Raw genomic sequence first — 20,472 nt, forward strand, 5'->3', positions numbered from 1 at the left:
TTAAAAATGCAATGTTTTAAGTCATATTTGAGGAATCTCAAAGGCCACTGTACTGTATATCTCTACGGTCCAAGCATGTGTATGTTGGGTGACACTGTAGAGTTTTTAGTAAGAAAGGTAAAGTTTTTTTGACATCTTTATGGGTACAGTAAAACAGGGTGCCAGATTAGTTTCTGCCAAGCTATCTGTATCATTTAAAGTAAAGCACTGGCAGGATGTTCATCTTTATAATCTCACAGACATCACAGAGAGAGTCCTTCCTGGAGGACAGAAAAAATATTGGCTTGAATTCTCATGAACTGGGGGTTGTGGGGAGGTCCCGTTACACTGGGACACAATCCATGCAATTAAAAAGAAATGAGCAAATAAAATCAATGAAGATCGCTTACACTGTGGTGTCAAAGGACTCAGCAGAGGACAACATGAGACTATATCTTAATTAGGATAAATAATGTGTAGTCAGGCACAGTCGAATATATGCTATGAGGGAATACAATGATATTTACAAATAATTTCTCATTTAAAGCAAGCCGGAGTTCATTAGGCTATAAATCCATTAAAAGAGAAGTGATAGTTCACGAACCGTCACTACTCCCCCCCCCCAGTTACTGTTGCTACGACTGTAAATCTTTCCATTCATGCATGACAGACACAATGACATTTTTAGCCAGTGATTGTCAATTTTGTCAACTGTAGTTGGTCAACTTTATCGGCTGTAGCTAGCTAGCTAACGTTTCCTCCAAGAGTTGATTGACTTTTTAATGTTTTCAGTAGACCTGGCCCAAAGTCCAGGTGAAATGAAAAATGTCATTTTAATCCTTTAAGATTGCATCCTCAGTTATATTGTACCCCTATAACAATGTATGGGTATTTGTAAAAACTTACATAAACTCAGTTTCTCTGTATTTTTATATCAAAATTCAATCATTTTGTCTTCCTGTAATACGGGAGCTTTTCTGGGGGCTGGGCCTCACTGATTTCTATAAAAAAACACAACTTTATCACTTGTACAAAAGTACAACTTTATGAGTGATTTGGATGAAACTGGATCATATTTTATGAAGAGAATATTGTCAGAGTCAGATAAAGGGTCGGTGTTACAAACCAAGGAACACTTACTTGCATCCGAACAAGGATATTTTTATTACCAGTTCTGAAAAAAAAAGAAAAGATAAAAACTTAAAACTAGCTTTCCTTTTTTAAACAAACGAAGGAGAAGCTGATCCTGTATATTTGTAGGAAAGTACTTTAACAAACATAGTTTGCTTTCGGTTAAACGTTTAACACAGCTCTAGTCTCACAGACGCACACAGCGTGGAAGCTGCCGCAACTCCGTTCCCAGTTTATATACGCCCAACCCTGATTAGCAATTGGGGACAGCCGTGCAGATCTACCCGCTGCAGAGGGGGAGGGCAGTACCCTGAGGAGTACAGGAGAGAGAGAAGCACAAAACACTATTATTGGCTACTGCGATGCCAAGTCCCTCCCTTGGTGCCTGTTTAGAAAGGAAATACATAAATATGGGGAAGAATGTAGCACTCTGATTCCTGTTTCATGTAGACTTTCAAAATGGGTGTGCTAGAACAGGGATTTTTTAAAATGAATCCTACAAAATAAGCTCAGCAAGCTAACAATTGCAGCTTATGTTAGAGGAAATAAACCATTCCTTACACTTTGCTCTTACACTTTCTCATATAGTCAATTAAAATCTGCCATGCCTTTTAAAACGTGTAGCTAAAACATGTAGTGTTCTTTCCTGTCAAAAATGGCGTTGATCATGATGTAAGTCTGAAAAACTACAGTAGTGTCTCTCTCTTGTGCGCTCTGTCTCTGTCTCTCGCTCTCTGTCTCTCACTTTCTGCATCTCTCGCTCTTTCTGCCTGTCTGCCTCTCTCTCTCTCTCTCTCTCTCTCTCTCTCTCTCTCTCTCTGAGGGTATTTCAACAAGGTGCTGACAAGAAAAATGATAATGATGTGTCTGTCACGATGCAGAGCTCGGTAAATTTGTCATGATGGCAGGTGACTGATGGCCTGGTATCCTCCATTGGCCAAACCATGAATTCTTTCCCTGAACATTCAAACGCACAGACACACGCGCACACACGCACACACACACACACACACACACACACTTAGAAGTCAGGATTTCGAAAATCACATGTACGAGCAGGTAAATCACATCTTTCCTCAGGTTTATGGTCATTGTTCACTGACATCTGTTTTCCATTTGCAGCATGGAAACCACGAAGTCCTTATGATAACCTTTACAAACTGTCAACTACTGTACCGAGACTGTAACTTTGAAATGTGTGACATGGATGCTGTAATCATTCCTCTTCTTCTGCATAGTGATATGTAGGCTACATCAAAGTATCCACCAAGGTCATTATTGTTTCAGTGTTGCAAAGATTTGGTTCAGTTCAGTGTGGCTCAATTTGTTAGACTGCATAGAATTTACTTTCAATCTCAAGCTTGTAACTCTTCTTGATTTGTGTGGTGTTACAGTGTGTCTCATAAATTCATAAAATGATGTTTTAATGGCTTTGTGCAGCATTTAGAGCACTAGAGAAAAAAGTTTACTCCACTGACTTGACATGCTTACAACTAAAATCATGTTCTGTTGTTATTGTTTTTATTCATTTCCATTGTCTAATCCTCTCCATTTACTTTCTGCTATAAATTCTAAAAGCTAAAGCCACTATGGGACATGGATAGGGAATAAAAACTATTACCATTATTCTTATCTAGTTTAATGAGAAAAATTAAAAACCTTTATACATATACTATTTCTGCACAATGAAGAAACAAAATATAGTGTGGTGTATATTATAAAAGTAACATAACATTCTTAAAATTTGTCAAAGTACAGGATAGCATTGATTAAAGATCTTGTTTTATTATAAACTGGAACATAGTGCATTTGATGCCGACATTACAATAAACAGTAGAGCTGTTGCAACTAGAGTTCCCTGTTCAACATTTTCAGCAGTGGTGAGGGAATGTATTTTCTGTGGCAAAATGATGACAGATAAATCCTGATCATCCGTTCATTTTTTCAACCATAAAGAAACTCAGCCATGTGATGGGACTTTCATCTATTGTTGTGAATCTGAATAAGGTGTGCTCCATTTATTGGTCTGTGCTTGCCAGAAATTGTTGTCTAGAGACATGTCAGCATCAATGGCTGTGTGACAAATGTCACCATGTGTTTGGTGTTTTTGGAAAGAGGGAACATGCGAAGAACATTTCTATAAATGTTTAATAAGAAGCAGGAAAACAACAAGTTCATACAGTGCTGTAGTTGTGCTCCATGTTACAGTTATTGAAAACTGACTTTAAAGATTCCATTTTTAAGGAGGAACAGTTTTTATTTTTATTTTATTATGATAGATTTTTATGTATATTATAATTCTATTTTATTGAAAAGACTGATGATGTTAACAACATGTTTTCACTGGTCTGTGCAACTCAACAGCATCAATTAATTTGGACTGTTAAGAAAAATTACTAATGGCTTATGAATGCTAAAAAGATATTATTCTTAACCATATGTTTAAGGTCTTCCATCTTACTGTGTTGAGCTGGAGAAGAGCCATGGACTTGATAAACACACACATGCCGTCGGCCTGGATGGGCTTCATGCTCGTTCCATTAAAAGGCTTACCTCATAAGACACATTATGTCACTGCCAATCATTATCTAGCAATTCAACTAAGTGAATAAAATATTTACAAGCCAGCTTGTTATATTTAGTTAGTTTCAGAAGAAAATGCTTGGCAGTGTCTATCACAGTTCATATTTCCATCATAGGCATACGATGACTGCTCATTTAAAATAAAAGGCCCTCTTCCCACCATTTTGACTCTTTATAACAGGGAAAACACGTGTGTAAATAATGATATCAATAATTTTGTTTTCAGCTGTCTGGAAACAACTCATGTTAACTGAATGTAGCCAGTATTAATGTTATTAATGGCGCCTGTGTAGTTTCTCCATGACATTTCAAAATGTCCACCATTAAAAAAGGGCCATAAATGTTACAAGCATGTCTGTAGGTCAGTATATACTGTACCTAATAATTGAATAAGTTGGTCCATATTTGCCTTGTAGGAGTTGTCTACAGGCTATAGCTGCATGTTGTACTAACACAGCTTATACAGTCTTGAAAAAGAGTGAAAAGTGTCTCCTGATTTTGCAGAAATAAACCAGACAATTTGTTGAGAGTCCAAGACATATGGTGTCAGACTGCCTTGGTAGAAAACAGTAAGTTAAACTTCAGTTGAACCTTCGACACTAACTACCAACACAACCGTGTGTGTGAGCATGTGGCTAAAACCACCAGAATGAAGGAATGGCATTATTTAGAAAAAATGAAATCCACTGTATGTTAATTTCAAGTAATTAAGTGAAGATGTTTTATTTTTATTGATTTACTGTATTTAAGTAAATGCAACAATATATTTAAAAGGTTAAATAAAATATAAGTCAGTCTAACTTGTTATACTTAGTGTGTCTTATCTTCAGGAATTGTAATCCAAAAACAGATGTTGCAATAGTCTTTTCAATTTTGCTTTTTAATAAAAGCAGGGAACAAAACATTTGATTTATTACATAAATGTCCCTGATTCAGCTGGATTTAGAGAGATTACAGACCATTTTTAGAACACATCTCTCTTCTAGTGGAAGTTTAAAACTAAATAAAAAGCTTTGAGTCTCCTATCTTCTTTGGTCTTACCAATCAATGGTATCAATAGTGACATTTAAGCATGAACAAAGTCCACAGGAAAATGTCATTGAGGGTTCTTAAAAATTAAAAGCTGTGCCTCTAATCTAACCTTCTCTAATAAGTGATGATTTGAAGGGATGACAATGACAGACTGCATACGAGCTCAATCCATAAATTTCTATAATGCAAAGATGTGCTCCAGTGGCGAGAACTGACCTGTGATACATTCAGAAGTTGTCTCTGAAAGGCAAATCAATATTTCTTGTGAGCTGCATAGTAAGCAAATCGAAGTTCTTTAGCAACAGATAATGAATACAAAATGTCACTAGACATCAAAAAATGAGTCTTTCATGGTGAAAATAAACTTCCCCTGGGTTCTACATTTCTAATTATAATACCCTCAACAACACTGCTTTTCCAAACTAAAAAACAATGTCTGCACAAAAACTGGTTCAAAATTAAAAATCTACACCTCAAGGGTGTTTTTGTCTAACCAGATTCATCACTCTGTTGCAACAACAGCTTTTCCCATTACTGTCAAGCCCAGCGTCCCTTTGCGGCAATAGATTTGCCTCTTCACAACTGAACAAGACACTAACTTTTTAACACATGTCATAAAGCTGTGAGACATCTCATTCAGTGCATAGGGGCCTGTGTTGATCTGAGACTTCAGACATGCCATCGGAGAGAAGAAGCGGTACGTCATCTGATGGGTTTCTCGAACGACAGGCCTGTCACAAAACAGCCAAAAGCTTAGAAGTTGACACACAGTCTTCAGGGATGTCTCTTAAAAAAAAAAAGCGGCGCCCCATTTAAAAAAAAAAAATCTGTAAGTGTGGGTGGCAGGATGGGATTGGGGTACATAACAAATAAAGCATTGGCCTACAAAGATCCAGAGGGAGCACTCTATGTGCCTTCTTGGTATCCATTTAACAGGAGGGCTTACAGCAGCCAGCTACTTACAGCCTAACTGAAGTGCTATATTACTCACCAAGCTCAGCTGGAAACACTATAGAAAATGTGTTTGCCTAGGATCTGCTCTCCTTTATCAATCCCAAACAGCAGGGATAGCTTTAAGCAGTATGCCAGGGTTCCAGCAATAGCAAACAACATTTCAGACAGAAAAGAGAAGGGATGGTTGCACAAATAAGATTTCAGTTTTGTCTCTGTAAATCCTTTAAAGCTAAATCTAACACAGTACATCCTACTGAATTCCCACAGGGACTATTCAAAGACACTGCCTTGAAAAAAGTAACATGCAGACTTAGAAGTACAAGCTCAAGTGTGAACACAGACAGACAGACAGACAGACAGACAGACAGACAGACAGACAGACAAAGATTACAAAGAGAGAATGAGAAACAGGTGCAAGGGCACTTTTATTTCCTACCGATGAAGAGGTTCCACTCAGCGTCAAGGTCTGCCTGGTTCGCCAGACAGCCCCTCATAACGTTGTGACAGTAGTTGTGACAGGGTTTCAGCCCGGGCATGCCACGGCAATATGGACAGTACAGCATCTTGGTCAAGGCTCTGACACATGCAGGAACTACATTCACCTGTAAAGCAAAGAAATGTTCTTCAGTTAGTTTATTATTTTTAAGTCTTTTTAAGCTCATTAAACCTCAGTAATTGTTTTATGACATGCTGCATGACACTAACATTGAGAGAGAGTAGTTGAGATAAAACAGTAATGTTGTACACCACAAGTGACATTTTCATATTTTTAGAAAACGTCATGACGTTTTCCACAGAAACCACTGCGTACCACAATCAGTGCAGATGAAGCATCAATAGTAAGGAATGCAATTCCCAATTGGAACTTCAGGGGGGGTGGGAAGTCAGACACATTTCAAGTTTTGACAAACATCCCCACACTACATCACATCTTCTGAAGCTTGAAATGTGAAAACCCTCCCGATAAAACTGTATGACAAGAAGAGGTTTACAACTCTGTCCATCTCGATTCCTTGTGAAGGCTGTGCCTTTTGTTGTTGGGCCATGTCATTGTACCAGCTTGAGTGAAAGCGACAGGATTCTCACATCTGCTTCCCTTCAGAGGTGGGGATGCAGAACGAAGAGTACATCTGATAATTGGCCTGTCAGCCTCCGTATTCATGCTTGACTTTAGATTTTGTTCAGCACACACTCTGGAGACTGCTGGTGTGTGTGTGTCCGCGCGTGTGTGTGTGTGTGTGTGTGCATGGAAGGTTGGCAGATCGGTCAGTAGCAGGGGCATACAACTGGAGACCATCTTCTACACATAAAGGGGTTAGCTGTGGCAGAGGGACCAATATATCCATCACAGAGGGTGAGGGGAGGTTAGAAAAAAGTCTAATTCTAGAGTAATATTCATGTTCATTCATCAGAGCAAAACAGTGATTCATGTGCCATTTCTAAAAGTCAGGTCAAGTCAAGTCAGTTTTATTTATATAGCTCAAAATCCCACATTTGCTGTGCTTTACAATCTGTACAACCTCAGACACCCTCTACCCTTTTATTCGCTTTTGTGTTAATAATTTTGACCTAATCTTACCACTAGTTCTCATAATTATTATTGTTAATTTGTCTTTTGTTTCATTAAAACTGTTGGAAGAAAGAAAATAAAATAAATATGCAGAAACAGTCAAATGGACCTGAAAAAGGAAAAAAAAACATCAGTGCACTTTTGTTCCCGGCTACATCTGATGTTGGGCTATGACACCCAGCTTCAGTCTTCTACCCAGTCTGTTCTGTACACTGTAGTTTGTCTTTGATTTCACTGGTACAATGACCAGACCACCTGTGTGCACATATGTGTGTGTGATGAGAAAAAAAGACAAGAGAGGAAGAGAGACAGAAAGGGGGGAGACAGAGATGTGGCTATTAGTGTATTTGCTTCCACTTCTGCTTGGCAGCCAGCTACAAGGATCAAATGAACCATCTTTGACATTTGCAATCTGCCACTGACATCACGCGATGTTTTGTACGAAGGCCATTAAACTAGGTCGCTAACTGTCATTTCCACCACTGCATGTCAACTGCTGGTATGTGTTCTTGTAAATTGTTTATACCAGTCTGGGAGTGTGGTTAACATATGGAGATTTTTCACAAACAGGGTTCATTTGATTGAACTCATTTCACAGTTGACATGCATGGAAAGCATTTATGTGTCAGGCTTCTGTAGCATCATGTTTGAAACAGGTACAATTCTGCTACTAATGCTACAAATTGAATTTTTGCTAGTTTTAAGATATTAGTTTAGGATTAAATAAGATGCATTGGAAAAATAAGAAATGAATTGTTCATGGGTGGCAATGTGTGTGTGTGTGTGTGTGTGTGTGTATGTGTGCACCTACAGTATTTCTGATCCTTGTGGCAAATGGTTAGGAGGGTATAAATGAAAGAGAGCTGATCTAATGGCTAACAAAATAGCAATGTTAATTCCGTTTAAAACCCAACCAGCTTGTGGCAATAAAAATAAATCACTTTATAAGCAGTATATGAACAATAAATACATGTTCATAACACACTACAACATAGTTGTATGCACCTATCAGTGCAAGTGCTTATTAATTAAATAATTAAAATGACATTATAGTGTGTTATAAACCATTTATTAACTGTCTATATACAATTTATAAACGCTAAATAGGGGTTTATTCATAAATTATTATTTATGGACACATCACTGTCATTAGATGTACAATGTTAACTAGTGTTTAATTTCTACATTTTCTGATTCAGATGCAGTGCTGAAGGGAGTACAAAAAAAAGGAAAAAGATGAGCAAACAGAGACAGAGCCGGCTGAGGAGGAAGCCAACGACGCTGCCAAAGACGCAGAGAAACAAACACCAAGAAAATGGAGAGACAGATACAAATGAAACAGACGGAGAGAAAACCGGACAAGACACTAGCAGACAAACAGAAGGAACAGGCAGGTGCTACCGCCACATTTGGACAGAGGAACAGAAGCAGAAGTACATGCCAATCACAGTGTTTGCTTTGGAGAGAACTGCCTCTTACTTTTTAAATAATTTTTACTTTTAAATTCACATTTTAGGCTTTCTATAACGATGCCTTTTCTTAAAATATATGCCATATTTTGTTAGCAAATTATAAAAGCATCCAGCACACGTTTGGCCCTATATTCATTAATTTACTGACTTACTGTGCTTGTGCAGTACTTAGCTATATACAGCAGCAGCCTGCATGCAGCTATACCCTTTAGATCTCAGTCTAGTTATTCTGTGCTTGCACCCTTATGTGTAATACTGTATGCACTAAATGCTGTAATGACAAAATCAGTATCACACATTTTAATCCATGACTGAAATCTGACTGCTACATGCAATTCACCAGTCTAGGGTAACTGAGACAGGGACGAGACAGTTTTTAGATTGCACTTCCTCTTCCACCTGCATCACCATGCATCTCCAGTAATCTCTCGCCCTCGTCAATGACTCAAACCCCACAGATTAAATATAACATTTTCCTATCAAGGTATTTGAATCATTTTATTTCACAGGGTAATTTGCATATAAATATATTTGCTATAGTGACAGACGGAGTAGAGAGGGAGAGCTTGTGCCTTTTGTTTTCTCTGTTGACTCAGCCCCACCCAGTCACTGTACCTGGGGAAGGACATTAAATCCAGTTTAAAGCATAATCGTAAAACAAAAAACTGGTTGACAGGATGACTTTGGAATATATTCACATAATAAATTCACTGCTCCACTGCTATGGAATAAATGATAGCAGCATTACGGAGGAGCCTAATAAAAATATAGTATACTGTATCATGTACTCAATAGTAGCAAACCATTGCAAATGTCATTTTGTACAATTTAATGCCATCATACATTTTCTTCCAACTTGTACAATAACCTACAGTTCTTATTCACGAGAATATTAAATAATTTAAAAAAGTTCTGGGATTAATCTGTTTCTGTCAGTTCAATTAAACTTGGCCCAGTTTCTAGACAGCCTATTTCAGAGACATGGAGAAAACACTGATGGAGAATTCTCTTACCTATAGACCCATTTCAACTACATTCTTTACATCCAGTGTGGTTTGTTAGTGGCAACAAAGAAATATACTTCATACTACACATAGGAAAAGTGTTTTAAGCTGCCCCTGAGCTTTGTGAGCATTCGGAAAATTTGCATTAAAATGGTGCATCTTAACGCAATTATCTCACAGGGATTTTTACATCATAGCAGTAACTGTGCCCAGCAGTCGCTGGGTGCCCTGGATGAAGGGTAATCTGATAATCTTGTTAGCACTTATTTACAGTTGAGTGGATGGAGTATTTCACAGCAGGCTGAGGGTAGGACTGGGGAGCGAGATGCCTCAGATCCAGAGTGAGATTAAAACACTAATCTACTCATCTGATGTTTGAGTGCTATGATAACACTGCATGGAGAGCATGTGTTTGTGAGTGAGTTTTAGCGATGGTGGAGGATATATTTAGATTATATACTTAAGTATAAGTAGCAATATTGCATTGAATATCACTTATGTACTTAAGAATCATTAGCAAAATGTACTTTAAGTATCAAAACTAAAAGTACTCATAATGCAGAAAAAAATAATAATTTATATTATATTATTGGATTATTATTACCTTTACATTAATGTGTAAGTAGCTTTTTACTGTTGTTGTTGGTTGAGGTGGAGCAAATTTCAGTCCTAAAGCACTACATTTTTTTTACATTTAAATCTTAATAGGTAAAGTAACTACAGTTGTCCAATGTAATGGAGTAAATCACCACTGCATTGTAGTGGAGTAGAAGTATAAAGTAAGATCAAAAGAAAACACCCAAGTAATTGACAATTACCTCAAAATCGTACTTGAAGTGCTCAATACTTTCACTTTAGATACAAAGTACATTTGATTGTTAATACTTGTAATTTGGTATTTTCTCAGTGCAAATATATGAACTTCTACTTAGGTGAGTGAATATACAAAGTTATATTATTGTTTGGTAGAAAAATACAAACCAGAGGGGGCTGAGGCATAGACAGCAGGCTACTCATTACCTGCTGCTACAGAAAAGCAGTTTGAAGATGTGGTCTGCTGTTCAGCTAGACTCCTGATGTGAGCATTAACTTTACTGAGGATTAAAAATGTAAGAATATAAATGCAATGAGCCTGAGCCATAATAAAGCAAACCATTTCTACTTTCAGCCCATAAAGGCCACAGTTGGGAGCGATGTGAATTCAGTATCAGCAATTAGACATATCTAAGATAACTAAATCATTGCAATAAAAAGACAAAGCTCAATATTATAATGAGATGACTCTAAAAGATACTCTTAGAAGACATCACCTTGTCTATCTGACAGGGTGTTGTCATGCACATATGGCGTGAACTCCCTTAAGGGGTAACAGAGTGGGAAGAGCACAGACAATAGAAATTGCTTTGTGCCACAAAGTAATGAAGTTGTGAGAAATGACAATGACTTTGCAAGCTACCAAGGCCAATCAAGGGGAACACTAGTGGGACAGTGAGACTGTCGCCAAAAAAAATTGTCTCAATAGTTCTGTCATAATTATTGTGACAGGATGCGTTGCTTCGCACTGATTGGATATGGATGTAAGACTGCATTGCTGCCCCAGTGTCCCCACTCAATTCTACAGCCATTAGTGTCAATGGCAATATGAGTGATCTGTCACTGTGCAAATCAGACTACCATCTGCTACCAAGAGAAACATGTGCCTGGTCGATACTAAACGTCTGTGTAAAAACTTCACTTAAGGTCTTATTTCCTCCGAACCAAAGGATTACATTAAGAGCTGCAATAAAATTTTGAAATGTATACCTTAGGTTAGAGAAGATTCAGCTGGAATATGCTCACAGAAGGTAACAGTAAACCTTTATACACTAGCCTTCTGCTGCACTGACAAGTGAGCTAATACTTTTTTAATCCAAAAATTACTATCAGATGAAAAAATAAAAAAGAAGAGCACACCAGAGCAGTAACAAGATGCTTATTCTGCTAGACAGAAATAATGTCAATGCATAGATAAGTTTGATGCTTCACTTTCATCACATGCATCTGTAATGCAGTAAAATGTATATTTGCGTTATGAAGTGGTTTATGTTTTCAAGAAAAGCTCATAAAGCACAACTACTGCTCATCACATGCATTAAGATGTACAAACAGAGCACCCTGTGGCTTTTTATTTAGCATAAAAAGTGAGCCTCTTGAGAGACTTAATACTAGTTAGTAGTTAGAGAGTAATATTTTGTTTGTTGTCCATTACATTTAACTGACAGCTGCATTTAGTAGTTAGAGAAAGGTTTTACTTGCACAGCTCATAAAAATTAATGTGTTGTTAGAGTTTAAACTTAGGGCAGCAGTTAGAGCAGATACCTCTAATAGGTTCTCAGGAATGTGATTCTCTCCAGCTTCCTGGAGATCAAATGTCAAGGAACACCTTCTATTCTGCAACTATATGTCAAAGATTCTTAATGAAGAAGGTTCAAAGGGCTCTAGACAAAATCAAAACAGACATTAAACATTCCCAAATCAAAAATTTAGCTTACATCATATACATTTCTGAAGAATAAAAACAGATTCTGTACCATAAGTATTATCAGTTCGTAGTAAAAAATAAATTGTATAATTAAAAAGATGTATTATCGGATTGTTACTTACTAGACTCCTTCCCTGGCTTTATTAGGTAATAAATTTAAGCATATAATTTGACTAACATTAAATAATAAGACATATTAATAATATTTGGGCACATTGAGTCCTTCTAGAAACGAGGTGGTCAAAGAGGCAACAAAACAGGGTTTGGGAACATGGAACAGGTTTTGTGATGAACGAGCTCTATTCCAATGCTCTGCAAAAATTCTCTCCAGAAACGTATTGCTTTCCCTTAACCATGAAGGTGATCTCACCTTAGATCTCACCTTAACCGAGTAGTTTTAGTTGCCTAAACATAGCCACATCTTAATCACAAGGGTGCCAGAGCAGAAAATGCTCATATGGTTCCTTGAGGAGGGTGCTGACAAATGCCCTATTTTGTTGTTTAAGTGTGTAGATCTGTTGATCCTGACACTGTTGTTCAATTCCAAATGTACATGTCTATAATTTAGTATTTTACTATCCCATGTGTACCTAAAAAGTGTAAAGTATGTTCTGGTTTGCTGTTGCTATTGTTGATTAAATACAATAAACTATTCTTTAGATATTCCTGCACCTGCACAATGTTACCGTCCAGCTAAACTGCATTGGGTATTTCTTGGCGATGCACAGTTTGCTTGAACAGCTTCACAAAAAGCCACACAAATAGATGGAGATTCACAAATATATATGCTCTTGTAAACCACAAACGTGTCAATTTACAAATACCTTTAGAGACTGAAAGGGGAGTTAAGATAAGCAGCTGGGTAAACTTGAGATGAGTATTAATCTTTTAGTACATACAGTCACAGACTGCGCACAAAATGACAGTGTATGCACTAAAGTTGTCATTGATAATAAAACACGGTCTGTGGCACTTTGTACTTCTACTAATCACGTCTCCTTTCTGTGCTTCTCTGTGAACTTTAGGGCCTCCCTCCACTCGGCATGTTAAATGTAAGATGGAGCCAAAGACAATTCCAGAGAGGCCGCACTAAAATCAGTTGCTGTCAAATCAATGAATGTCTGAGACTGACAGAATAATCCACGTGTGAGCAGCTGTGCCTCTATGAAACGACACAGTGGTACTTGGCGGCCCCCTGCGACCCACACGAGTCAGCTCAAGTGTCTGTCTTTGGTGAGGCATGGGATCGCCGGTTGATCTACCCTGACATGTACCATGTTATGTGGCATGTCTGGAGCAGCAGTTGGGACTGTTTCTTTAATTTACCAAGACAAGTGCAAACATGTTAAAAGCCAGGCCCACGCTGCTCGATGACTAGGCACAGTGTACCAGGAGCAATTCACTATCTCTAGTGGTTACAAGACCTGCATATACTATATTGTTATCCATCTGCCATGGTGCCTCCTGGATTAAAGCACAGCACTCACCCTGTGTCCATCTGACTCTGAAGGTCTGCAGCCCAGCCTGAATGTCAGGGGCAAACAGGGCTCCTGTGGCTGCCAAGAAACCTTTGGACAAATGTCATAACATCGGTGCTGACAACCTTCTCTAAGTGCTTGTTAAATAAAGATGCGGTGCCATACACTTTAAGTCAAGGTGCAAAAAAGTAGTCATAAGATGTGATCTGAGTTGGTACAGTCAACTGATGTGACATATTTTTACTAGTTGCTGTTTAAGAGGGAAACTTCTTGAACATGTTAAAATTTGATAGATATTTTCCTAAACTTTAATTTTTTTCCTGTCCTTTTGCATTTTGTTCTAAATGTCTTTCCACTCAGTATCAGGCTGACTGAGTCTGTATCTTTTAGTTTTTTTAGTATAAAATGGAAGAGCATATACCGTAGTAGAGAGTATACTGTATATTTCTTTATTATCCTTTCATATCATGTCCTTGTATTTGAGACCACATGCTGTCTCTCATTTTTTCCAATATTCTGTAGTTCACCACAGATCAAAATCTTTTAATTAAAAAGGACATCTTTGGTGCAGCACATTTCCCGATGACGTGCCAACCTTTTTGAGCCAGTTGCCATCTGCCGTCACAGCACTGTGGCTGAGGCCTTATCCCCAGCAAGCTGTGTGAGCTGAGAGCCAGCGAGAGAGAAGGAGGCAGAGAGAGAGAGTGAGAGAGTGAGAGACAAGTTTGTTCAGTACATCTGTAGAAGTGGGCCTCAGCTGAGAAACATAGATGAACCATACTCTCTTACGGAGGAGGTCACTTAATCTGCCCTGAGCAGAATCTGCTGCTCAAATTGTTCTAGTCTACAATCTGGTTGTACAACAGATTCATCACAAATACAGATACTAAACTGGATCAGTCTTAACCTCTAATAAAACATCACAATTTATTTGTTGATTATAATGAATTAATCTGAATCTGAAAGTAGCTAGTCAAAATAGTCAAAATAAAAATGGAAATACTCAGGTAAAGTAGAAGTACCTCAGAGTAAATTTACTTAGTGACTTTCTACCACTACAAACCTATTGCATGTTTTGTAACTCTCTTTATTTCAGTTTGCTCAACAACAACTTTAGGGCTGGAACTAACAATTGTTTTCATTATTGATTAATCTGCCAATTGTTTGATTAACAGTTTCATCTATAAAATGTCAGATAGAAACTATTAATTGATTACTAAAATAGCTGCTGATTAATTTTATGGGCCTGATGTGAATCAGAAATCTTGTTAATTGACGAGGTATTATTAAACATGTTCGCACTTGTCTTGGCCGACTTCCTTCCTCACTCTGACATATCCAACATATGCCGCGTTTCCCCGTAGGTTATAGCAACTACAGAAAAGTAGGAAATGCACTGCTTACCTTGAATAAAATTGTGGATTTGAGTTTAAATATACTGTCAGTGGTTTTAACATTGTTGAAAACATTTCATTGCAAACATTGCATTTGTGCAAAAATGCTACATTTTTATTCTGTTAATATTGTAGAAAATTAATCTAAAACACTTAGTGAACCTACTCTCATTAATTAGTGTAGAATGACCTTAAAATATGAATCACTGTGTTTTTGTTACCTTACATTTAACTGTTATTTTTATCTTTTTATTTACAGAGGGAGCAGGTCGTCTTCCAGGGAGGCCACCATGTTGAACCACCTTGTTTTATAGTAGCCCAGAGCGGACAAACCAAACACTGGCACTATAGAGCCTTTTGTGTTCTTGCATACTAAAAAACTCAATGCTTAATTTTGACTGCTTTTAACTGCTGTTTTATTGCTGCTCACAGCTGCAGTAATATGCAATTAAAATCAATTGTAGATGGTGATGGGTCTACAGAAAAGGAAACAAAAAAAGTACCACAAAATAAACATTTAGCTTTCTCTCTGTGACGTTTAATTGGCATTGAAGGTTGCAGTTTGATTTGCAGCAACTACTACTTTATGAAAATCAATATATGGTGCAGAGTATAGAAAGTTATAAGATTGAGACACAGCTGGTGATTCACACAATAATCATATTTGCAGTTTCTTGCTCTGTGGCAGGAAATTAGTACGATAAATATTAATATACATAAAAAGCTTGTTACATTATTTTAAAGTGAATATTAAGGTTTCATTCAATTTTGGTTATATTAAAATACAAAAAGCTGCACACAATCTACTGTATTTGTGTTTCCATCATTTTGATCTATTCAGTCCCATTTATTTTGTAAATTCAAAGTATTGACTCAGAATGACACTGTTGTCTGAGCTGGTACTATTGAGTGTTGAGTGCACTTCACTGTTTTGCCTTGAAAGTGAGTGTGCTAAACTGATATGTGGCAGTGAGTAAATAATGTAGAAAATAAAAAAGACACCCACAAGAAACTACCAAAACCACATGGAACTGATCCTGATATTTCTCACATGTCAGCAAAGAGTCTGTAATCTTGACAGAGCATTAATCTAAGGTAAATGTTGTGTAAAGATTAGAAACTGCCTTGGAGCTTAACATTAGATTATCTGACAGTTTGTGGTTGGAAACGAGTGTATAATGAGATCAACATGACAGTATAAGCCATCAGGAAAAACAAATCCCTCTGTACAAAATACCTTCTTTCCTTCCATCATCATGACTAAATATGCACCATGGACTAGGCGAGCTTCCCATGCTCATGCAGAGTGAGCGATAAGTGCTCTAAACGCCTGAACTTTAAACCTTTCAAAAGGTCCAAATCCCTGCAATCTTCTCTGAGCAGGTCTTAATGTGGTTGGACTGTGTTTTAAATACCTCCAGGATAAAACTCTTAATGGTCATCATAAACTGTAATCCAGAGAGATTCTGCTCTTAATCCAGGATCGAGGTCCAGGAAACTGTTCAGTGCAAATTCAGTGCAATCCCCTTTTATGGAGTGATATCTCCCCTGTTCTGACTTCACTGCATACAGAGCTGTCTGTTCCGTTATTATGTATGACTCATCATCATCGGTGCATCATCCTGTTATAAAGTACCATGGAAAATTAAACAGACAGATAGTTGAAAGTAGCCATTTAATGTAAAAAGCGTGTTTTTTCGGGTTTTATGAATTTCATGACTAATTTGGTTACTTGAGTTAGAGCCTTAAAAGTGGCTAGCCAGAGCCACTTACCAGGGGCCTTCTACAATATGCAATACTTACACACAAATTGGCCTAAAACTTGTGGCAGACTAGATAATATTATAATGTTTCATGCCAGTAGGCATTTTTTCATTTTAACTTTCCTAACACCCAAGATTTTAAAATAGTAGTATATTTTAGTGTAGTATAAGTAGATTTTCAACGCATTCAGTCATGGTGAAAGAAAAAGAGGAGGAACTGCAAAGATTTTGATTGATGTAGACTCCAAATGTGCCTTATGTATGACTAATGAGATCAAATATCATTAATTTGTCAAATTGCCAAACTACACATTCATGGTAAAATCTGCCTGTGTCCTCCACCCAAGTGCTCAAACATGAATCATACCGGACTGACAACGATTATATACTTCCACTAGACCCTAATTCCCACTGGTGCAAAATAAGTACATAACCCACTAATGTAAATGATGAGTTTACAAGATATGATGCGTTGCTAGGATATAAACCACCTAAAAAACACAAAAATAGATAAAATTAGCACCAGTGGAAAGTCAAGAAGGTCTAAAGCAAAAACTGATTTTAAGCAAGCATGGACAAGGAAGGCCATGTAATAAAGATCCAAAGCCAACTACAACGGCTATCACAATCAAATGCTGCTTGTACATTAATGCATCAGGAGTAATGGTGCAATATTATGAACTGACACATTTAACACATTGAACTAGTGCTGCAACTAAAAATTCATTTCATTATCAGTCAATCGACTGACTGTTTTCTCGATTAAATGATTAATTGTTTGGTCAGTAAAATGTCAGAGTTGTGAAAAATGCTCATTACTGTTTCCCAGAATCCAAGGTGATTGTCTTCAACTGACGTGTTTTGTCGGAACAGCAGTAAAAGATATTTACTTTTAAATGATTTTAAAACAGAGAAAAACAGCAAATCTCACATGACAAACTGGAAACAACAAATATTTTGGGTTTTTGTTTAAAAACTGCTTTAACAATTCATAATTTATATTAAAAAACAACTGCATTATTTTCCATTGATCAAATAATCCATTATCGCAGCTCTACATTAAACAAACACATTCTGCAGAATGAGTACTTTTACTTCTGATACATAGATACATTTTGCTGTAGATACTTAAGTTTTTTTGCATAGCTATATTAGTAATTTTACTTAAGGGCCTTCCACCACGGCTAATTCTACAGGAAGTACACAGTATTCAACCTTCATCACATATGGTTTATGGAATGACACTTTACAGGAAGGTCTGCTTGTCAAGTCAAGTCAAGTCAAGTCAACTTTATTGTCAAGTATGATATACATGCACGACATACAGCACAGATGAAATTTCGGTCCTCTCGGACCCAATGTGCAAACAGGCAATAAAAAAATAACACTTTAAGTATAAAAACATAAATAAATAGTGCACAGTTCTAACTAAGTGAGTGATATGCATACACACGGAAAGGGGAGGGTGAAGTGAGGGAGTTGCAGTCTGCAACCACACTGCTAGATGCCACTAAATCCTTCACACTGGTCTTTTAACAAGACAGAAGAAATCTGCTCAAAATGCTAACATCAGAATGCTAATATGATGGTATAATGTTTACAATGTTCACCATCTTACTGTAGTTTAGTGTGCCAGCATGCTAAGTGCTGCTAAGGATGATGGGAGGACATTGATCTGATTGAGCTGTATTGATCTCCAGAGGTATTGCAGTTCATCCAGAGGGGGACATATCGGTTCCAATATTTTATTATGGAACTGCAGGAAGAGTCAGGAGATCACCAATGTAACTAGGATTCATCCTCTGGGAACCAGGAATGTTTAAAATCAGTTTCCAATAGTTGTTTAGATATTTCCTTATAGTCACACTGCTAGCATGGCTAAAAGAGCCTCTATACTGGGCTCTAGGCGGATCAGCTCCACTGCCAGCGGACAGAGAGCGTAGGTTACAAAAAGGTCAACCATACAGACACACCCTGCTGCTGTGCATTAGGAGAAGGTTACTCTTAAACCCACACCAAAACAGCAGTTTAAAAATAACAGGAAACAGAGGGTGATGTCCTCCTGTTTCCATGCAAGTCCCCCACATCCTCAAATGATAGCATCAAAGCCTGGAAGAGGTGGTGCGAGTGTTGAACGAGTTAATTATACAACCGACTTGTGCTCAAGCCAGCTCCCCCTAAATAAAATCTTTAACCTTTAACCCTCAGGTGAAAGCGGCAGGAAGTGTGTGCAGAAAGTCTGCCAGTGGCTGCGACCTGCCAGAGTACTGCACCGGCGTGTCGGAGGACTGTCCTGAAGACAGCTTCGAGATGAACGGCAAACCGTGCTACGACCAGGCGCAGGGCTACTGCTACAACGGCCGCTGCCCCACACATGAGCAGCAGTGCTGGAGGCTGTTTGGACCAGGTACTGCTGTCAGTGTGGTCGCTGGAGAGAAAGCAAGAAACAAGACAGTGACTGTGTGCGCCAGGGCTTTTCTTTTCTTTTCAATAGACAAGCTGAGCCTCAAGGAGCTTTGGTTTTTAGTCTATTTCTAGTAGCTTCAGTAAATTTCAGTGTCACATGGTGGAAATGGCTCTTTCTAAGAATAATTGGTTGGAAAAGTTTAATGAATAGCACTTTCACAGGAAATAGGAGAGTCTCTGTGTATTTAAAAATCAACATTAATTTCTAGCGTGTCCAATTTTAATGATATCCTAACATCATCCCATGTGCCTGAACATCCAATTTCCCCCTGTCTAAGTAGATTTAATGTTGTGTAAGTGTTCAGAGAACCAGGGCAGCCCTGAATTCATTCACTATCTCAAAATTATGACTTAATATCACATATATTCAACTGATCTGGGCAGTCAATGTTGACTTATTAACTCAGCATTTTTATTTTTATCATTCTTTGGGTTTTCTCTTCCTGCCACAAATTTGCTTCTATATTAACTTTGTCATTATAAACTCACTCTGTGCAGCCGGAAATAGTTAAAAACCCACAAAACTTTGTTTTAGATTCTATTAATATAATTCTGTGATTATTCAATTTTGATTAAAAAGCCATACCAACACTGAAAAACAGCCCTTTTGGAAACAAGCCAAATATTCTTCAATATAGTCAAATCTTCTTGTATTGAGCAAAGAAATCTGCCAGTGGGGTAAAACAATTGTTCTTGGTTAGAATTCCTAAAACTAGCATAACAACCAGCCACTGACAGACCATAATAGGTCTTAAAACCAAGAAAAATGCAAAAAATTTAAGCAAGTTGTGTTTATTACAAGCAATCATAATTCAGTTATTTAAGGTTCTTAAAATAAGTATTTTGTTCACTTTGTTGGGCTGAATTTAAGAATCTAAAAATCTTACACTAAGACTTATTTTAACATAATAAAAATCAGTCAATTTATCTTAAATTAAAACACCAAAAACATTCTTATTTTTAACATTTCTTATGAAAACAATGAAAAACTAAACAGCTGGTTCATTTCCAACACCGGGACAGACGACTTTCTCTGAAACTAAGAAGTTGTGCAAGTGCTCTTACTCTGAAAATGATGAAACTACTCTTTTTCCTCTGCTGGGATATTATGCAACCATTGTTGTT

The 20,472-nt window shown here is 37.4% G+C and overlaps 1 protein-coding gene across 1 annotated transcript in view; it reads right to left on the reverse strand.

Moving 5' to 3' along the window:
• gpc6a (glypican 6a) overlaps positions 1–20,472 on the reverse strand; it is a 127,817-nt gene that overhangs the window by 43,107 nt on the left and 64,238 nt on the right. The window contains exon 4 of the mRNA XM_035652098.1: positions 6,116–6,281. Coding sequence (XP_035507991.1) covers positions 6,116–6,281 — 166 coding nt within the window. The remainder of the gene's footprint in view (positions 1–6,115; positions 6,282–20,472) is intronic.

This window comes from Morone saxatilis, unplaced genomic scaffold (assembly GCF_004916995.1).
Source record: "Morone saxatilis isolate NCDOM2014 unplaced genomic scaffold, NCSU_SB_2.0 Contig11, whole genome shotgun sequence".
Classification (NCBI taxonomy): Eukaryota; Metazoa; Chordata; class Actinopteri; family Moronidae; genus Morone; species Morone saxatilis.